Genomic DNA, 21,035 nt, shown 5'->3' on the forward strand with positions numbered 1-21,035 from the left:
TCGTTTGATACAAAATTAAACAAGCAAATCAATCAATCATATTAGCGACAAGAGAAACGCCATTGTTGGACGTGAGGAGAGTGAGGATTCCTCAAACTACATTAAATTAATACCTTCTGTAACGTCCTGAATAAATATTAATATAGTTACGAAAACAAAATTAATAAGTTAATTACCTTGGAGGAGACACGGGACATTGGTTTGTCGGGGTCTCGGTGAGCGTAATACATCGCAAACTTATCACTTTAAAATACGGGCTGTGTAAGAAACAAAAATAATGTCTCGTATAGTGAGCCCCCAGAACAACGCAATACAAACTTAACGTTATAACTACTGTGCAGTCTAAGACAAAAATATCACGTGTGTTCTAACTATGTTTAAGTTTGCACGTGTGCAATGTGCATCAGTCACAATCAAGTACTAGGACAGTGTTGAATAATTACTCTTAACGGTACCGGGTACCATATTACGTTACCCTAGTCGTTTACATTATTACCCTATGTTTGGCCCTGTGGAACGTCCACCAAAAGCAAAATGTACAGCAGAACAACTAAAAATGTAAGATGACCGCTAATGACCGCTAATGACCGCCAATGTCGCAACGAGTATAACGCTAACTAACTCAGACATCTAAAAGTTCAAACTGAACTGTTCCACTGGTTCCACTTGAATATATAATTAAAACTATTACAGTTAACCGATACGGCGCTTATGTTTCCAGCGACCCTTAATTCTTAATTTAGATAATTTAGATTTTAGAACGTCTGCTGAAGGAAATAAAAGGACCACGGTCAAAAAAATTTAGATTTAACTCGCGCTGATCGTTGTTTTAAAAAATTCCGTGAATTTTGTAGGCTAAGATTTAACATACTTTACAGTTACGGAAATGTGACCGCTTAGTTATTAATACTTTGACTAAAATTTTGGTTGCAAATTTTGGTCGTTTTACGGTCTCAATTAAAAATCAAAAACAGTGTTTGTGCATACAACTTTAACAGACAATACTATGAACTTATAGTTATGTTAATTCTCAGCCTCGTGAATATTTATATACTCATCAAGTTACACAGGTTAAGAACTAAGTAATGTACTCACAGTAACACCAATTACTTATAATTACATTACTAGTAATAATTAGACTCAGTCCGAGACAAATTATAGCAAAGTTAAGCTATTGAAACATATAGTCGCATCACTATTTAGAAAATTTATTCCTTTGTAACAAAAATAAGAGCCTCGCACAAAAGCAACCCCTGAACTTAACTGGGGGGGGGGGGGGGGGGGGGGTAATAACCACTACTACTACCACCGTAAACACTGAACTGGGTAGTTTACAGTATACTTATAGTGGTTATAATGGTCACGGTGTTAGGTAACTACAATAGAACCCTATAGCAGTGTATGTGAGTGTGTATGACAGTCTATGCAAAATAAAAAGGTTCAAGGGGTAAACTGCTCTTAACAAAGCTATAATCTCCATGCTAATGACCACCTTATGACACTGTATGTCATACCCTAGACGTTAGACAACATGACTCATACACTTGAATGTCATTGCACGTGATGTATGACGTAACTACGCGTGATGTGTGACGTCACTACGCGTGATGTGTGATGTCACTACACGTGATGTGTGACGTAACTACGCGTTATGTGTGACGTCACTACGCATGATGTGTTACGTCACTACACGTGATGTGTGACGTCACTACACGTGATGTGTGACGTCACTACACGTGATGTGTGACGTAATGACACTGTATGTGCCCTGAACAATATTATTCATGCCACAAAATCATCAATAATAACTCTGAACTACAACGAGACTGAACTAGTACTATACAAGTACTAACAACTGCAACCCGCTACTAAACGCTTGTTGAGAAGAACAGTACGGCTAATTCACGTGTAGTTCATTTAACGTGTATTCAATAGAAACTTAAACTGCTGGTAATGCTTAACGTGTAGTTACTAACGTTACTACTACAAGTAACATAACTACTACTATATACTACTATAACTATGGGACAACTCTATCTAGCCCAAAGTAAGAGAACAGAAGCCAAATTTCGCCAATTCAGGGGCAAACAAAATATAACCGATAAAATATTCTACTATACAAAAACTGTTATTATACTAAAACTATTACTACAACTTCTACAAGTACAATTACTACTTGGACATCTACGGGTAGAGTTAATGGCCTAATGATCAGAGTGTGCCAGCAGACCTCTGAGAAGAGAGCTAATCACTTTTACTGATACAAAAATATACTTTATATACTGTGTGTGTGTGTGACGTCATAACACGTGGTGTGTATGTGACGTGACTATACGTTTCTATTGTTCGTTGGGGCAATAGGAAAAAGTCACACGTTTTAAATCATTAAAACTTGATTTCGCAGAATTAATAACATCTGTCTGATAACATTGTTGATCCATTTGAAAATTCTGCGATTTATTAAAATTACGATTGAATGATATTCAGTAAACTCTAAAACACGATACCAAACTTCACTAGTTATAGTTTAAGAGCAATCGTTACAGAAGATGACTCTAAACACTAATATAAACGGCTGCATGAACTTAAATAAAATCACAGCAATTATAGTGGAGGGTGAGTGTAAGGAAATTATTATTATTTGTACACACGTTTAGTTATAATCATATTTTGTAACGTCATAAAATGTCACGTGACGTCATAAGGGGTGGCATGTGACGTCACGACACGTCACACCAAGTTACGTCACGTGATATAAATTATTATTCGTACACAGAATCACGGTTTATTTTTAATATGTTTCTCATTTTAGTGATTATATTTATAGTTGGCCGTGATCATCCGGTTTGATACTTATTATCTATGATAAGCAATTAAATACATTTATATGTTTGATACCTATTATCTATGATAAGCAATTATATATATATATATCTACGCAGCCTAGCGGGCGGAAATTTATATCGCCCGCGCGGCTGCGCGGCGATATAATATATGTCCACGAGGGCGCACAGCCCGAGGACGACATATCCCCGTATAGCCCGGAGGGCCCGTTGGGCCCGAGTGCTATATGGAATTCCGCCCGCGAGGCGAGTAGGATATGTATTATAACCACCAGCGGGCGCTTTATGCAGTTCCCAACAATCATAGCAAATAGAATTGTAAACGATTTCGAACTCAAGTTGCAAATTTACGAGAAATCATGCTTTTACCTTTGGTTTAAGATGCAGAACAGGGCAAAATTACTGATTACAGAACACAATAGAAGAATAGAGAACCGACGAAAAACCGGCCGTTATATCAAAAACTTTGTCAGCTTATTGTTTCATGTAGTTCAAGTTGTAAACGATCACAATGCAGGCCATCGCCGCGCCATGAGTGTGAGTTCGTCAACTGTAATCATCTATAACTAACGTTACCAGGAGAGTTTGAGACGGAGAAATCAGAAAACGTGAGAGCAGAACGTCAAATTCGCAAAAAACAACATTTAACTGGCGGTGTCAAAACAGGGCAAGTTTCTATTCGGTACACAATATGAATATATTTACTAGTGCAAATCCGGCCTGAATATAAAAAAACAGAATTCAGCTTACTACACAGCTTACAGTTACACCATCAAAAGGAGAAGACGTACTATAATGGTATTATACATCAACCGAATCGATGAACAGTCAAACCTCCGATATAAAATAAATACGTGCACAGCTGTGCCGTATAGTACCTTATCCTAGACGTGTCCCCGACCGTTTTTTAGACAACATAATTAAAAAAGTAAAATTAAAAGTAGTACAACTAATGAAGACAAAGCTGGATTTAGCAGGACATAATTTCGATTTATCTGCTAGAAAATCAAGGTGCATCTGCTTTCAGCTTTGTTAGGTTTACTTGCGTTGCGAATTTGAATGTAAATGATTATTTAAAATTATACGAGAGTGGTATGAAATATACTGAAAACATACACTATCCACCATTTACAGACTGTAGTTCATTTCGGGACAAAAAGCCTCATTCATTATAGCCCATGCAAAGGGGGCTATCTAAAATTCCCAATTTGCTTTTTTGATTACGTAAAATTAATATAAACTGAATAATTAATTTATTAATAGATGTGGATACTGGTGGGGAGGTGAAACACATTTGTTTACTTTAATAGTAAGCACATGTTCAGCGGGTTGAGGAGGTGAAACACATTTGTTTACATTTTTAAGGTAAGCACATGTTCAGCGGGTTGAAGAGATGATACACATTTTGTATTATAGAAGGCTTGTAACACTTGTAACGCTTTCTTGTTACCCCCCTTTGAAGGCCCCGAATTATTTTCTGATCGAAAGCTCAAAAATAACCGAGAAATCGACCTTCTTATTAACTCATTTTGATGACTGTTTCTGACCTAAAATTGCACGAAAAATCGATTTAGCTAGGTTTCAGAACCTATAAACACTTCCTTATCCATCAAAATTGATGTTTTATAGTTGATACGAGCAACAAGCAACATATGTTTTGATCCTTCGGTTCTACTCATGACCTAGGCAGTTAAGCTGAACCCGACAGATCGAGGCAATCCTCACCTTAACTGATCAAACTGGTACTAACACAATTTTCAGATATAAATTTTCTTTGCGATACGTTTATTGCAGCTTTGCAACTTGAGTGAAGACCAGAGTACGAAAACACACAGCAGGTAAGCAACTCACTTTTGGTGACTGTTCCTCACGAACATTCTGATCCTGTAACAATTTAGTATACGGTAGCTTAGAAGTGAAACCCACTTATTGTAGTACCACCTATGGTCATACGAGACTAAGGAATAATATACATAAATAAGTTACATAATAAATTACCATATATAACAAACATATTACTCCCGTAGCAGGGAGGAGTTGAGTGTGCACTTCGATGTACAGAGTTTTTTGCTGCTGAATCGGGTTAAATAGGTCATTGGTAACTCAAAAAATCGAGGGCCGCATGTTGTGTCGCTAGTCCCAACCCTGTGGAGCCACGCCCATATTTCATATCAGGTGCGTATATGGGAAATATTTATCTCAGCTTCTGAAGGTCTAAGAGACTCAAACTTGAGTTTAAAATGACCGCAATACACATGTTTATATTGGTACTATGAAGGTCATGAAAGCCCAAAATGCTTATTTTTGGAAAAAATTCAGAAAAACCAATTTTCACTTGGGCGCGAGTAAAAAATCTACACTAGAAATTGAGTGAAAATCGAGTAAGCAGTTCAGTGTCTACCACATTTCTAAACACAGGGTCCTCTGTTAGGTCATTCTTAATCAGAATTGATAAAGTAAGCAAATTTTATTAGTAGTTTCAACCCTGTGGAGCCACGCCCATATTTCATATTATGTGCGAATATCGGAAATTTGTATCTCAGCTTCTGAAGGTCTTAGAGACTCAAAGGTGGGCTTAAAATGACCGCAATGTACATGTTTATATTGGCACTATGAGGGTCATGAAGGCCCAGAATGCTTATTTTTTGGAAAAATTCAGTAAAACCGATTTTCAAGTTTGCGACACTTGGGCGTGAGTAAAAATCGACGCTTAGAAGTTAAGTGAAATCGAGTATGAAGTTCAGTGTCTGCAACGTTTCTAAACACAGGATCCTTTGTAAGGTCATTCTGAATCAGAATTGATAAGGTACAAAAATTCTATGAGTAGTTTCAACCCTAGGGAGCAAAACTCCTAAATTACCCCCAGGCGCAAATATATGACTTTTCTATCTCGGCTTCTGAACGTTGTAGGGGCCTCTCTTTGAGCTCAAACTAACTACGATGGCCACATTTATATACCAACTGTAAAGAAACATAGGGTCTATACTCTATAGTGCTTAGTTTTTAAAAACTCATTTAAAAACTGTTTTAACCTTCATGCATCATAAAATAGTAACATCAAACATGTACTTAATTATGGTATCTCGGGCTAAAAAGTCTTATAGACATTTGCAGCACAGTAAAACGTTCAACATGAACACATTCGGATAACATTTATGGAGAAGCACATAGGTACCACCTAACTTTAATTTTGGTATAACTGCGAAAATACTCAGTTTCAGAAGCTCCTTCCAGCTATCTTAGGCTGCCATCAGCTCCCTCTCTGGGACTCTCTCCAGTACTGCTTGTCTATTATGGCTAATCAACTTGAATCCAACCTCATGTAGTAGAATCTACTTCTAGTTACCTTCTGCTAAGTCCATGTCAACTCTACCCAGCTACCACCACCAATATGTTATAATTTTAGATCTTTCTAGCAACTTCTGATATGAGTGCTACCTCTTCCTCTATCCAGCTACTATACCACCAGATGGCAGAAACCACCAATTCCAGCTGTCTCCACCTACTTCGGCTACCTCTATTTAGCTACCACCAAGGTTCCTCCAACTTCTGCTATTTCTAGCAACTTTAGCTTAGGGTAGTGGGCTACTTCTTGCCCTGTCTAGCAACCATCAGCAACATTTTATTCTGGCGTTTAGAGGTTGCTAGAAACAGCAAATTTCCTCTTCCTTAATGAGCTAGAAATTGTTGGAGAACTAGAAGTAGATTCTACTACATGAGGTTGGATTCAAGTTGATTAGCCATAATAGACAAGCAGTACTGGAGAGAGTCCCAGAGAGGGAGCTGATGGCAGCCTAAGATAGCTGGAAGGAGCTTCTGAAACTGAGTATTTTCGCAGTTATACCAAAATTAAAGTTAGGTGGTACCTATGTGCTTCTCCATAAATGTTATCCGAATGTGTTCATGTTGAACGTTTTACTGTGCTGCAAATGTCTATAAGACTTTTTTAGCCCGAGATACCATAATTAAGTACATGTTTGATGTTACTATTTTATGATGCATGAAGGTTAAAACAGTTTTTAAATGAGTTTTTAAAAACTAAGCACTATAGAGTATAGACCCTATGTTTCTTTACAGTTGGTATATAAATGTGGCCATCGTAGTTAGTTTGAGCTCAAAGAGAGGCCCCTACAACGTTCAGAAGCCGAGATAGAAAAGTCATATATTTGCGCCTGGGGGTAATTTAGGAGTTTTGCTCCCTAGGGTTGAAACTACTCATAGAATTTTTGTACCTTATCAATTCTGATTCAGAATGACCTTACAAAGGATCCTGTGTTTAGAAACGTTGCAGACACTGAACTTCATACTCGATTTCACTTAACTTCTAAGCGTCGATTTTTACTCACGCCCAAGTGTCGCAAACTTGAAAATCGGTTTTACTGAATTTTTCCAAAAAATAAGCATTCTGGGCCTTCATGACCCTCATAGTGCCAATATAAACATGTACATTGCGGTCATTTTAAGCCCACCTTTGAGTCTCTAAGACCTTCAGAAGCTGAGATACAAATTTCCGATATTCGCACATAATATGAAATATGGGCGTGGCTCCACAGGGTTGAAACTACTAATAAAATTTGCTTACTTTATCAATTCTGATTAAGAATGACCTAACAGAGGACCCTGTGTTTAGAAATGTGGTAGACACTGAACTGCTTACTCGATTTTCACTCAATTTCTAGTGTAGATTTTTTACTCGCGCCCAAGTGAAAATTGGTTTTTCTGAATTTTTTCCAAAAATAAGCATTTTGGGCTTTCATGACCTTCATAGTACCAATATAAACATGTGTATTGCGGTCATTTTAAACTCAAGTTTAAGTCTCTAAGACCTTCAGAAGCTGAGATACATATTTCCCATATACGCACCTGATATGAAATATGGGCGTGGCTCCACAGGGTTGGGACTAGCGACACAACATGCGGCCCTCGATTTTTTGAGTTACCAATGACCTATTTAACCCGATTCAGCAGCAAAAAACTCTGTACATCGAAGTGCACACTCAACTCCTCCCTGCTACTGGAGTATATGAACAGGGAGATCGTCTCCTTAACAAATCGAACAGGTACTATCACAATTTCCAGAGCAGGTACTATCACAATTTCCAGAGCGTAATTTCACAATTTCCAGAGCATAACAAAGTCAAAAGAAACACAACGAAGGTAGGTTACCAACACCACAATATAACAATTATACTAACAACTGAATTAAATTTATTCTGACGACGGGCAGCCCTGATGTGCTCCGTCATCCTCAACGAGCGACCACTTGTAATAGAGGTGTTATGTCATGTGACACCGATCCGTCCAATCACAAACAGGACGAGTCAGCAGATCGATATCGTGTGTTTACTTTCCTTATCTTTATTTGACCCTCTGTTCACATTGTTATCTCTACCACATCTCGGCTCGGCAAGGTCCGCGTGCAATATCTGCACCGCGGTAAACACGCCATGATTACGTCATGAACTTGAAATAGTGTGATTGTTGTACTTATATAACCGTGCCCATTGCCCACGTACAATACAAATTGTTGGGGGGGGGGGGGGGGGGGGGGGGGGGGGGATTGTAGGAACTTATCGTCCAGTCATGAACAGAATATTAACATAATTTTTTAGTTATTTAAGCAGACCTGGTCATTTTTAAAAAAATCACTGTCCACTTCCCTCAAAAAAACATGGTTCAAATTAACAAGTTGGGCACACACGAATGCGATGTCGCTCAGATAAGGCAACATCTTCGCCACAACTTTTTTTCCCAAAATCTTGTACCGCTTCGGATAGCCAATTGAGCGTTCCACGTGGATGCGGGTGATGTTGACTTTTCTGCTGGCTGCTACTTCTTCCGGCGTGAACTGAGTCTTGCCCCACATCCCCGCTGGGATGTTTAGTGTAACTCCTGAAATTTAATTCGCTTTTTATGCCGATTTTTATGCCGATTCTGTTTTTAAACACTTACTGTCAAAGTTAAGCAAAGCAGCACTCATGGATATATGCATTATTCCTTTGCTTCCAGTTGGTGTAAACTTAAAGCACAGTTCATCATTTGGATCTCACTCAGTTCACAATCGCGACCTCATATTAGAGTAAATGTTTTTAATAATACGCAATTGGACAACTAAACCGAAACATGCTATAACTAAACAATGTTAATGTTCCGTTCCTGATTGAACAGTTAGCATCACAGTCAGTTGGAGGAGCGACCAACACACTATCAAGATCGGTTGTTTATCTTAAACCCCCCCCCCCCCCCCCAACAGTTTGTATTGTACGTGAGCAATGGGCACGGTTATATAAGTACAACAATCACACTATTTCAAGTTCATGACGTAATCATGGCGTGTTTACCGCGGTGCAGATATTGCACGCGGACCTTGCCGAGCCGAGATGTGGTAGAGATAACAATGTGAACAGAGGGTCAAATAAAGATATAATAAGGAAAGTAAACACACGATATCGATCTGCTGACTCGTCCTGTTTGTGATTGGACGGATCGGTGTCACATGACATAACACCTCTATTACAAGTGGTCGCTCGTTGAGGATCACGGAGCACATCAGGGCTGCCCGTCGTCAGAATAAATTTAATCCAGTTGTTAGTATAATTGTTATATTGTGGTGTTGGTAACCTACCTTCGTTGTGTTTCTTTTGACTTTGTTATGCTCTGGAAATTGTGAAAATTACGCTCTGGAAATTGCGATAGTACCTGCTCTGGAAATTGTGATAGTACCTGTTCGATTTGTCAAGGAGACGATCTCCCTGTTCATATGTTTGTTATATATGGTAATTTATTATGTAACTTATTTATGTATATTATTCCTTAGTCTCGTATGACCATAGTTGGTACTACAATAAGTGGGTTTCACTTCTAAGCTACCGTATACTAAATTGTTACAGGATCAGAATGTTCGTGAGGAACAGTCACCAAAAGTGAGTTGCTTACCTGCTGTGTGTTTTCGTACTCTGGTCTTCACTCAAGTTGTAAAGCTGCAATAAACGTATCGCAAAGAACATTTATATCTGAAAATTGTGTTAGTACCAGTTTGATCAGTTAAGGTGAGGATTGCCTCGATCTGTCGGGTTCAGCTTAACTGCCTAGGTCATGAGTAGAACCGAAGGATCAAAACATATGTTGCTTGTTGCTCGTATCAACTATAAAACAGCAATTTTGAGGGATAAGGAAGTGTTTATAGGTTCTGAAACCTAGCTAAATCGATTTTTCGTGCAATTTTAGGTCAGAAACAGTCATCAAAATGAGTTAATAAGAAGGTCGATTTCTCGGTTATTTTTGAGCTTTCGTTCAGAAAATAATCCGGGGCCTTCAAAGGGGGGTAACAAGAAAGCGTTACAAGTGTTACAAGCCTTCTATAATCTATAATACAAAATGTGTATCATCTCTTCAACCCGCTGAACATGTGCTTACCCTAAAAATGTAAACAAATGTGTTTCACCTCCTCAACCCGCTGAACATGTGCTTACTATTAAAGTAAACAAATGTGTTTCACCTCCCCACCAGTATCCACATCTATAGATCGTGATGAAATTTCACGAAAATATTATAAAATTACAAAACTACTGCTTAACCAAAGCAAGCAAGTTTAATACTGAGCAGCATTCAGGACTGCGACATAAACATAATCTAGTACAGATAATTATACCGTCTTGTAAATGTTGTCGTATAATATTATAGTTACCATGGTTACAGTACTGTCATACTATAATCATTGTGACCAGGCTCTTCTGGACACTGTTCACGGGAGAATGAGAGGAAAAGATGGAAGATTTACACTAAAAGCTATCTAAATTTAGTAAATTTTTAGATCACAGTTAAGAATACCCTCTTCAGCCTTCCTGATCAGCAACTTGAGTTTTGTGCTATGGACAGCAGAACAGCGATTATAGACTCGGGACGTGCAGGGACGTCACACCACGTGTAGTGACGTCACACCACGTGTAATGACGTCACACCACGTGTAATGACGTCACACCACGTGTATTGACGTCACACCATGGGATTATAGAGTCTATAATATAAACTTACCTTCGACAATTTGGAGCTGATATCTCTTGGCATCTTCGCTTTCTTACTAGAACAGTTACATCAGTTAGTGCTGGCTAAATCTCAATTACCACATCTTTAAAGTTGAGATATCTATTAAATATTCATCAAATACCTAATTAGCTAATTACCAATTAAAATCTAATGACCTAAATTAACATTATACCCAAAATCAAGAATTCACAGGACACTGCTAAATCAGTATTATATTGATTTGAACCATGGTCACCTTGCACTCCAGATTACATCAACCAGTTCAAAGTGCACATCATTTAACATGTAATTACGTATGTAATTATGTAATTACGTATGTAATTATGTAATTACGTAATTACGTATGTAATTACATAATTAGACCATTATGACAAACTAGCAGTACGATTTAATCTCGCTAAAGTGAGAAGAGCCTTTTGTTACACATCCTACCTTTAAGATTTGTAACAACGGTTCAGTAGAACTCACTCGCAGATGATTTTTGATATTCATCCCAGTAACTCACAATTCCTAATCTATATTGAATCTGGAAAATTTGGTAACTTAAATTCATTAATATTAAATATGATTGTTTGTGGGTTAGGGAGGATCGAATTTTTCAAGGTCAAGGTAACAACATCATAACCTCTTGAAAACAATGAGCAAATTAATGAAGCTAGTTACATGAAATCCTCCTTATAATTCGAAAGTTTCTTTTTGTCTGTATGACCACCCACGTGCAAATTGGATAAGAATTAGGTAGATGCATAGTAACGAGGATGGAAACGCACACGTTGATTGTTGGAACAACATTATGATCGTTTTTCTGTCATATCATATAACGTTGTTTGGAGTGTTTTAAATTTAAATCGGCTGTATCTTTATTTGGGATGGATATATTTTGAAGCGGTGAAAACGGACTAACAGTAAAATTATCTTCCTCTCTGTGAACACAGGTCTCTATATAGTAACTTAGTAAAGTACTAACTAGAAATTTTGGAAAACCGAAGCTTTTGAAGGATGCCAATTAATCAATTTCAGGCAATTCAACATTTAAAACATCTCTAGTCCATATAAAGATGGGCTTATTTCCAACGTGGGCACTGTATGCTATGTCAGTGTGATAAGAAAAGAGCGAATGTATTTCAAGAATTAATAAGAAAATAATAAAATTGTATAGAAAATTGCTTACTAAACTAGCTGTTTAAAGTAATAAATTAAGTTTCATCAAGAAATTCCTCGATCTATTTATACTACTTTTCGTAATTACAGAATTGTTCCAACTTGGAACGCTATACACGAAATTAATACGATCAATACAAATTACAGAAATCTATCAAACTTCCAAAATACTCACAGACATTGAATATAAGAGGATATAAATATAAAAAATTAACCGGAGCAATTACTTAACTTTAAACGACGGTAAGTAGGACGAAATCGGAGAACAATTATCAATAAATAAAGAATAAAGACCAATATTACGCTTGAAGATGGAGAGGTAAACACTAGCCGAGGAGGGAGGGAGGAAACACAAAATATAAAACAGTTTGTGTGAGTTATTAAAGCGATTCTAAGCATCATAAAACTTAACAGTTACAAGCTAGCGGTGCGATCAGGGATATTTGGTACCTTGACAGAGCTACTCCCAATCATGGCGGTAAATTGTGAAAGTGCATCTCCAAATATGTGTTTACTGCAAGTGCTCCAGTGATCAGATCTCTGGTAACTGTTATTATCTGGTGCCTTGACAGGACGGTTGATATTAATTAACGATACCCATCAAGATTCAAGACAAAACAGTGTGATCATGTATATCTGGTAGTGATAACTGGGCAGTATGGTTTTCATAGAACTACACTCCGAACAAGATGGTAAATTGTGTAAGTATCTCCTCCAAATCAAACATCCGCTGGTGATCAGATCCCTGATATCTTGACAGAACTGTTAATATTAATTAATGACACCCATCAAGTAATCAGGTATAATAGACAGATTCTCAGATTCTGTCGATATTCTCGAGACAGGTTAATGTACATGGCTCACATTCGGTTAATAACATGCTGTAACAGAACCTCAGATGAATTAAATCTCTCAGGTACTCCTCCCGGCACAAACTAAGAATCTGGTTAGATACCGGATATCTTGAGAGAACGGTAACTGGTCGATAACACCTCTCCGAGCAAGACAGATAAACGGTGTAATTGTGACCTTCAAATCAAACATGTACCACTTATTTCTCCACCATTCCACTTAACTACCACTAATTTCGCCTGCTCTTCTCCTAATTACCGACCACCAAGGTCTAGGAGTGTAGACAAGGTGTGTCTGTTACATTTGCAGATTTGGCAGATCCCTCCTAGGTAAGCTAATGAGAATGTTTCACACTCAGTTATTAACAAACAAGATGGACTTATTCTCCCGTACTCCACAAACATTTTCATTTCGAGCATTTCAGATCAATAGAAAAAACAGTACTATGTAATGCGAACAATTCTTTAATTAATACGCAGTATACGGTGCCGGGTGCAACCATGTTCTTCTAATCCAGCCTGTTCCAGGTCTGTTCCACTAACGCCAGAAAGTAATTATCTGATCTACAGGATATTCCACTGCACGCAGCAGCAGATTTTCAAACTTAATAAGGACGGAGCGTGGAGGCGCATCACCTTTTGTAAAAAACAATTATCTGACTGTGGTCATCGCAAATCGGCTGCATTCAACTAACAACTCAAAAAACTTAATAACATATACATTATATACTCCATCACAGACATCTATACCGTGGATCAGCAATCAACCATTTGTACCCTTAACTCCTTTGCTAACCTTCCGCACTGGATAGAACATGATCATATCAGTTTCAACACTGGATAGAACATGATCACAACAGTTTCAACACTGGATAGAACATGATCACAACAGTTTCAACACTGGATAGAACATGATCATATCAGTTTCAACACTGGATAAAACATGATCATATCAGTTTCAACACTGGATAAAACATGATCACATCAGTTTCAACACTGGATAGAACATGATCACAACAGTTTCAACACTGGATAGAACATGATCATATCAGTTTCAACACTGGATAAAACATGATCATACCAGTTTCAACACTGGATAAAACATGATCACATCAGTTTCAACACTGGATAGAACATGATCACAACAGTTTCAACACTGGATAGAACATGATCATATCAGTTTCAACACTGGATAGAACATGATCACAACAGTTTCAACACTGGATAGAACATGATCACAACAGTTTCAACACTGGATAAAACACAAACCAAACCACTTTCGGTACTGGATAAAACCTCCACACCACCAACAACAAGGTGAGATCTCAAAGAGGGAGCAGAGATAATACTACAATAGGAGCATTTACCTTGCAGCAGGCAGCTGTAATTGGGTAGTAGGGGTGATGAGCACTGTTCATCTGTATTAAGGTATTAGAGCTGATATAAAGGACACACACACACACACACACACGCTTAATATCTGAGAACAATAACACAAAGCTGGAACCTTGTAGTACAGTGAATTGTAATAACAGTGTGCTTCTTGAGTTCTAATGGCAGTTCAGGTGCTCTCTAGTATTATATACTACTCTCTCTCTCTCTCTAATGTTGCCCAGCTCTCTTTATGATGCTCTACCTAAATCCCTTACACTCTCTCAGTGTCGTGTCTCTATCTTCTCTATATATATATCGTGTAGAGGATGAGAGGGAGAGAAAGAGAGAGGAGGAGAGGGAGAGAGGAGGAGAGGGAGAGAGGAGGTGAGGGAGGAGAGAGGAGGAGAGAGGAGGAGAGGGAGAGAGGAGGAGAGGATGAGAGAGAGAGAGAGGAGGAGAGGGAGAGTGCAACGTTTTGTAATAGAGGGTGCAACAGAAGACCATTTTGCTTGCCCCCCATTCACCATTTCAAAGTGCAAACATGTTTCGAAATCAATTCTTTAACAACCGCTATCAAACTACACCAACAGTATTGCTCATAAGACGAACCACCAAATATGTCCATGCAGTATGCACCCTTCATGAAGCGGTAATATTTTATCAATATTTTGTTACACCACTGACGCGGCTCAGACCCGCTGACTGTTTTTCCTTAAAAGAACCCAGTATACTCATAAACGCACGTAATATAAACACATAAGTGATTGACAAAATGGTCACCAGCCAGGAACAAACCTGAGCTATAAAGTGTCATTGAAAATCTCGTTGAAAGTCTAAAATTACTTCCTTTATTCTAACGGAAATAATGCCCCGTCATTGCTGACTGTCGAGTGTCACTAAATTAGTGGATCGTTACGAGCCCGAGACCCTGGTGAGACCTGAAGGAGGACGTGATGCAGGTAAGTATTGGCCCGCTTACCCGGGCTAACCAGGTTTGATTAGTTTCAGGAGCTGTCGGGACTCTCCTGTCGATCAGCGGATCAGCCTTAAGTAAATACTCCACCCCAGGTTTAACTAACTTATATTTAAGTCCACAACTGTTTACGGGGCCGCTTTCCACCAGACGGCCGGGTCTCACAACGGGGTTAAAATAACTTGTCATTTGTAAGCAAATCACTCAAACCGATTCACGTCCAAGTTTATCCTTAAAAGAACCCAGTATACGTATCAACGCACATGATATAACCATATAATGTTAAGGCTTAACTATAATGAGTATGAGCAATGCAAGCGTGGTGTAGCAGCACTCTACAGTAGACATTTACAGAACAACCTTGAGATTCAGCGTAACTCTTAGTCTTAATTTTCTCAAATCCGGTGACGTCCTACCATCTTAATGCCTTGTTTAATTAGCTTTACCACAACAACGACCACTGTAGTGGCAAGTATTCAACAATGCAGTGCACATGTTGAATTTTAAAATTATATTTTATTGAGAATATTTCCTTGTGTTTGTAATCTCAAAGTAAACAATCGTTTTTCCGATTTCATCAACTATTAAAATTGTTTCGAGAATGGTATTACTATTAATACTATTAATAATTAATTTAACTGAAATATTATAACTAAAATAATTTAAACCACACTGAAGTAATTTTAACCAAATTGTACTAAAGAAGAGGAAGAGGAACTCGCATAATGTCCCCGAAATTTATAAAGAGGCCAGGACCGCGTAGTTTACGGGCTCAGTAAATGAAACTGCTGCGCGGCTAGTAATATTAATAATTAATAAATAAACTTAAATGATTAGACCCTATACTGAAATAATTTGACCCAAACTACATAATAAAAGAAGAAGGGGCCTCGCGGAACTGAGATCAGGACTAGCTACATAGCAGACGATGTAAACACCCAGGGTACTTAACATAGAGGTGAGACTGTGTGTACTGCTACTTACACCACACAGCCCCCTAATCGGTTGTGTGTCGTCATGTCACGTGGTGTGTCGTCATGTCACGTGGTGTGTCGTCATGTCACGTGGTGTGTCGTCATGTCACGTGGTGTGTCGTCATGTCACGTGGCGTGACTTCATGTTAAGTAGCATGACGTCAAGTCACGTGGTGTGTGAAGTTATTGACACGTCTTGTGATCTATAACACAGGAAGATAACAAAATGCATCGATTATAAGAATCAATGAGACCCGCACTGGTTCTCATTACATACATAGTCTGTGATCTGCCACAATATAATAACTATGTAGTAATGCAATATGGGTCAGTGTTGTACACATTAGGTATACACCCATTACCCAACAGGTTGCTGCTCTTAAAACCTCTAAACAAAAGAATATTGACAACGATTCCAAAATAAATATAAAAGTATTCGAAGTAACAGTAAAAACTAAGCTTTTTCTGCAGAAGAGGAAATTACATTTTCATTTGGCGGCCCATAGATATGATAAATGCTACTTTACAATTCACACACTCATATTGAACTGTACAGCTCCTGTATAATACTGACTCAGCAGATCATTTAACTGCTCAGCATAATTTGTATCTACTGAGTAGCCTAGCTTTCCTTGGGACCAGGCTCGGGCCTCAATAATGGAAAACGGGAATAGAGTTCAGGAGATAAAGTTCCCGTTAAACGGCATTACAATTTATTTCCATAGTAGAATGTCCCTTATACTGACAACTCCGTGTAATAACTACTCGTTGTGAGGGTGTATTAAACTAAAAGTAAAGCATATGTTATCTTGGACACAATGAGACAATAGAAACACTGACTAGGGCCACTATTGCTTGGTTAACAAGAGAGCAGTGCTGGATAAGTGGATACCACAAATCAAACCTTAAGCTACCCGGAAATGAGAGCGGTATAAAGATCTCAGTGATCTCAGTGATCTCCCTCTCTCTGGAGAACTCTCTCTCTCTCTCTCTCTCTCTCTCTCTCTCTCTCTCTCTCTCTCTCTCTCTCTCTCTCTCTCTCTCTCTCTCTCTCTCTCTCTCTCTCTCTCTCTCTCTCTCTCTCTCTCTCTCTCTCTCTCTCTCTCTCTCTCTCTCTCTCTCTCTCTCTCTCTCTCTCTCTCTCTCTCTCTCTCTCTCTCTCTCTCTCTCTCTCTCTCTCTCTCTCTCTCTCTCTCTCTCTCTCTCTCTCTCTCTCTCTCTCTCTCTCTCTCTCTCTCTCTCTCTCTCTCTCTCTCTCTCTCTCTCTCTCTCTCTCTCTCTCTCTCTCTCTCTCTCTCTCTCTCTCTCTCTCTCTCTCTCTCTCTCTCTCTCTCTCTCTCTCTCTCTGAAAAATTCTTGTGCAATAGACCGCTCTTAAAGTTCCTTAATTGGTTAATGTTGTTGTGTGGTTTATAGTTTAGGTACTTGCCTGGAAGTGGATATAGTGGGGTTAAAATAATCATGTTATAACGTTACCATGGTTACACCACCATATGAGGTCATCATAGCTGGATCTAGGTTTCGGTTGGAGATATTCGATAAAACAATTTCGGCGAAATCTCTACCATGACATCTTTTAAAGCCGCAGTTCCTCGGTCCTAGTAAGAACGATAAACACAATGCAAAGCTTGCAGTCAATAAGAGAATAAGAAACCACAGTTATTTTAATGAAAATGAAAATGAAGCATTATGATTGTAATCAGTCGATGGGGATTGGGACCCATTCATATCACGTTACGCAATAAGTCCCCTTAGTAATCCATCAGCTATAGAACTCAAATTATTTGTTATACAGCAGATAAGAGTGAAAGTAACAAAAAATGTACGTTCAGTACAAAAAACTAGAAACTCTTTTTAGTTATAGCCCACAAGATTCTTAATCAGTTTTTAAATTTTCGAATTAAATTTTGCTACCATTTGACTGATTGCAAATGGGCTCCAGAGACAGTATAAATTGATTGCCTTGTACAAAAATATGAATGCATTATTGTAGAAAAATTGTCAACAATCCCTTAGTTTAAACCGGAAATATGAACATTCCCTGAAAATGATGGTTATGTTACAAATACATCTGGAACGGGCTGAAATTGGTAACATTACTTTCTTAAATAATTAAATATCAATAATGTGATATACTCTAGCTAAAGATTGTTTGTTTTCTGACTTCTGGTGGACTTCAAGAATTGAGATGGGGTGTAACGTTTATAGATGACCATGATATAAGGTAAAACTACCATATAAGGTAAAACTACTATATAAGTATATATGTTACCAAGGTAACAGTAAGGAAATAATATCAATTACCTGTGAACACTGCTGTTTTTTCGCTACAGGTCTCTTTTTTGTCGTCCTCACGTCATGGTCGGTGGAATTCCAGAAATGTGTAGTTGGTGCTTGTTTCATTTTATCGTTATCTTCTGGAGTTAGTCTTCTGGTTACATAACCTTTTTATCTTTTATCTGTGATTGGAAGGAGACTAGTGCTAAGGGAGAAGGGTTATTAAATTGGCAGTGAGTTTGATGAAACTGAAACTCTGAAGGCAACATTACATAGAGGTGATCGAAAATAACTGATTGTAAATATAAATTTCCATTTAAATGAATAACACAGTTATTTGGTATTAGTTTAGGAGTTCAGTTACTGTTACGAGTTCTTGAACTTGCATTGAATCAAAGTAGAATTACGCAGAGCCACAATTTCGATGACTTGGTAACAGTAACACATGAAGTACAAGAGAAGTAGAAACTTAGAGTTCAATGATGTTGGCAATATCAAATAAAGAAATATAATGAGGATCGGGCTATTCTACAAGAAATCGATGGAGGCTATATATCTTGAATCTGGATACTGTCGGGGAGGCGAACTAGGTATTTTTGGAATTGATTCTGGGTTTTGTCAATGTTATTAAATAACGGTTTAGTGTCACGGGTATCTTGATATAATTGTCATTCTGGTCACATTCGTACTTTATTTTATAATTTTTATAAAATGTTAAAATAGTCGATAATTTTAACTGAAAAACAAATTGTTTCGATTAGTTTCTTAAATCAACGGTACTTAATGCCAACTGTTTAAATAGATAAACTAAACATCCAGATTTCTGATTCATATCCGAGACATATTGCCATAAGAAATGAGTAGGAAAAGCAGATAAAGTAACAGTTCCTGACAAAAGCAGTCCACAAACGAAGTCCCAAACGGAGACGCAGCGTCATTTGAAGGGAACCAATCACAGCACAGTAACCAAACCACGTGACACAAACCAACCAATCAGAAGCCGGAACCCGAATCAGCTAGCCCCAGCCCCCATTTGCAGAACCATTAAAACCACACCAGACACCGAGAAAGCAGCCGTTGTCACGGACGTTGTAACCCTTACCGTCAATGACAACTGATAATAGCTAGATAATTATGCTAATTATGCAATTATGACGCAACAATTGCGGTATAATCAGTGTCGCGTGATTAGAAGCAGGGTCGTGACCGGACTAGGAAAGTGAAATTTGAAGAAAGTAGTGGAATTCACGCGGGTGGATAGTATTTTCATAAACGACTAATGCAGCTACATTATAACTGCAACTGTTACTAATGCATCTATTATTATAGTGCTAGGAATAAACGAATAATCCTGGGAATTTCCAGTAGCATTTGGCTCTCAGCCAATCATACCACGGTATTCACACCAGTACGTGACACATACCTACCAATGAACATTTGCATACCGGTACCACTACCAATTAAAAATTAGTACAATTACAATCATGAATTGGGAATTTGAAATTTCGATCCATTGAGATTCTTCAACGGTTTAGAGTAAAGTAAAAAGTGCCCCCAACATATTCTCTTATATATTATTAATATTTATTCATTTGTCATGTTAACAATCTCACTATTCCGATCACTAATAATATGGCTAAACTCAGATCTTGAAGGTGGCATATAAACAGGAATTAGGGCTGGGTAATAGTAATACGATCTGAACATTAATTATCAGGGAATCGAATATTATGTAAAACTAAAAGTAGAAGGCATAGACCGCATAATTATGTCTCAGGAAGCGAACTTGCGCCGCTTGGCTACTTAAATTGAGTATTTTATTTTGAGATCACTTAAAATTGCCCTGATTCGACCCCATCCATCATTACTCATATTTCACGGGAGTAAAATTAAAAATTAGCTGGATGTTTAAGCTTTTAAGGAAATGAAAATAGGCATTGAGCCAAAGTCGTGTAACTGCACGTTGTAAAACTTGACACGGCGTAAGTAATCAACTTCAACTGAGTTACTATTCTGATAATATCGCTAATATCAATTCTAATGAATAAATCTGAAATATTAATATTAAATCTAATGAAGATGTAAGGATAGGTGGTGGGAGTTAATGAACTGTTACGGCTGAAATTATCATCCAATTATATTATATACTCGCGAGCAGCAAGTGCATAAGGGATCGTCTACAGCTTAGTATGCACTATGCAAGCTGGAATTAGGTCATTATAGATTTGTCCGAAATTGGAAATGATTCTTGGGGACACTTGTGCCTGTGGTTCAAACCTATTTGTGTGTTTTGAAACTATATGTTAAAACTTATATCGCGTCTGATTAGTGGCGTAACATTACCATGTGTCCCCCACCCCCCACCTTACATTTTTAGCGCCCCCTACAAAAATTTTCTGCCAAATTGCACGAAAAAAGAACGTGACTCATGTATTTGATTTCTTAAATGTACAGTCACGATCAATTACTTGTCTGTGAGCCTGTCGCGCGACTCTCAAATGCTAAATTCGAAAACCAGCCCTATGATTTATAGACT

At 38.0% G+C, this 21,035-nt stretch overlaps 1 protein-coding gene across 8 annotated transcripts in view; it reads right to left on the reverse strand.

Moving 5' to 3' along the window:
* Positions 1–18,693, reverse strand: part of LOC134814085 (annexin A4-like) — a 32,037-nt gene extending 13,344 nt beyond the window's left edge. For 4 of the 8 annotated variants that reach the window (XM_063822104.1, XM_063822094.1, XM_063822103.1 and 1 more), the window contains exon 1: positions 18,527–18,693. In XM_063822104.1, coding sequence (XP_063678174.1) covers positions 18,527–18,625 — 99 coding nt within the window. In that variant the 5' untranslated portion in view covers positions 18,626–18,693. Of the gene's footprint in view, positions 1–176; positions 240–10,877; positions 10,920–18,526 lie in introns of those variants that run through there. The other 4 variants (XM_063822105.1, XM_063822102.1, XM_063822097.1 and 1 more) reach the window with 2 other exon arrangements.
* Positions 18,694–21,035: the final 2,342 nt, after the last annotated feature.

Source organism: Bolinopsis microptera, chromosome 4 (assembly GCF_026151205.1).
Source record: "Bolinopsis microptera isolate Bmic1 chromosome 4, MBARI_Bmic_1.0, whole genome shotgun sequence".
Taxonomy (NCBI): Eukaryota; Metazoa; Ctenophora; class Tentaculata; order Lobata; family Bolinopsidae; genus Bolinopsis; species Bolinopsis microptera.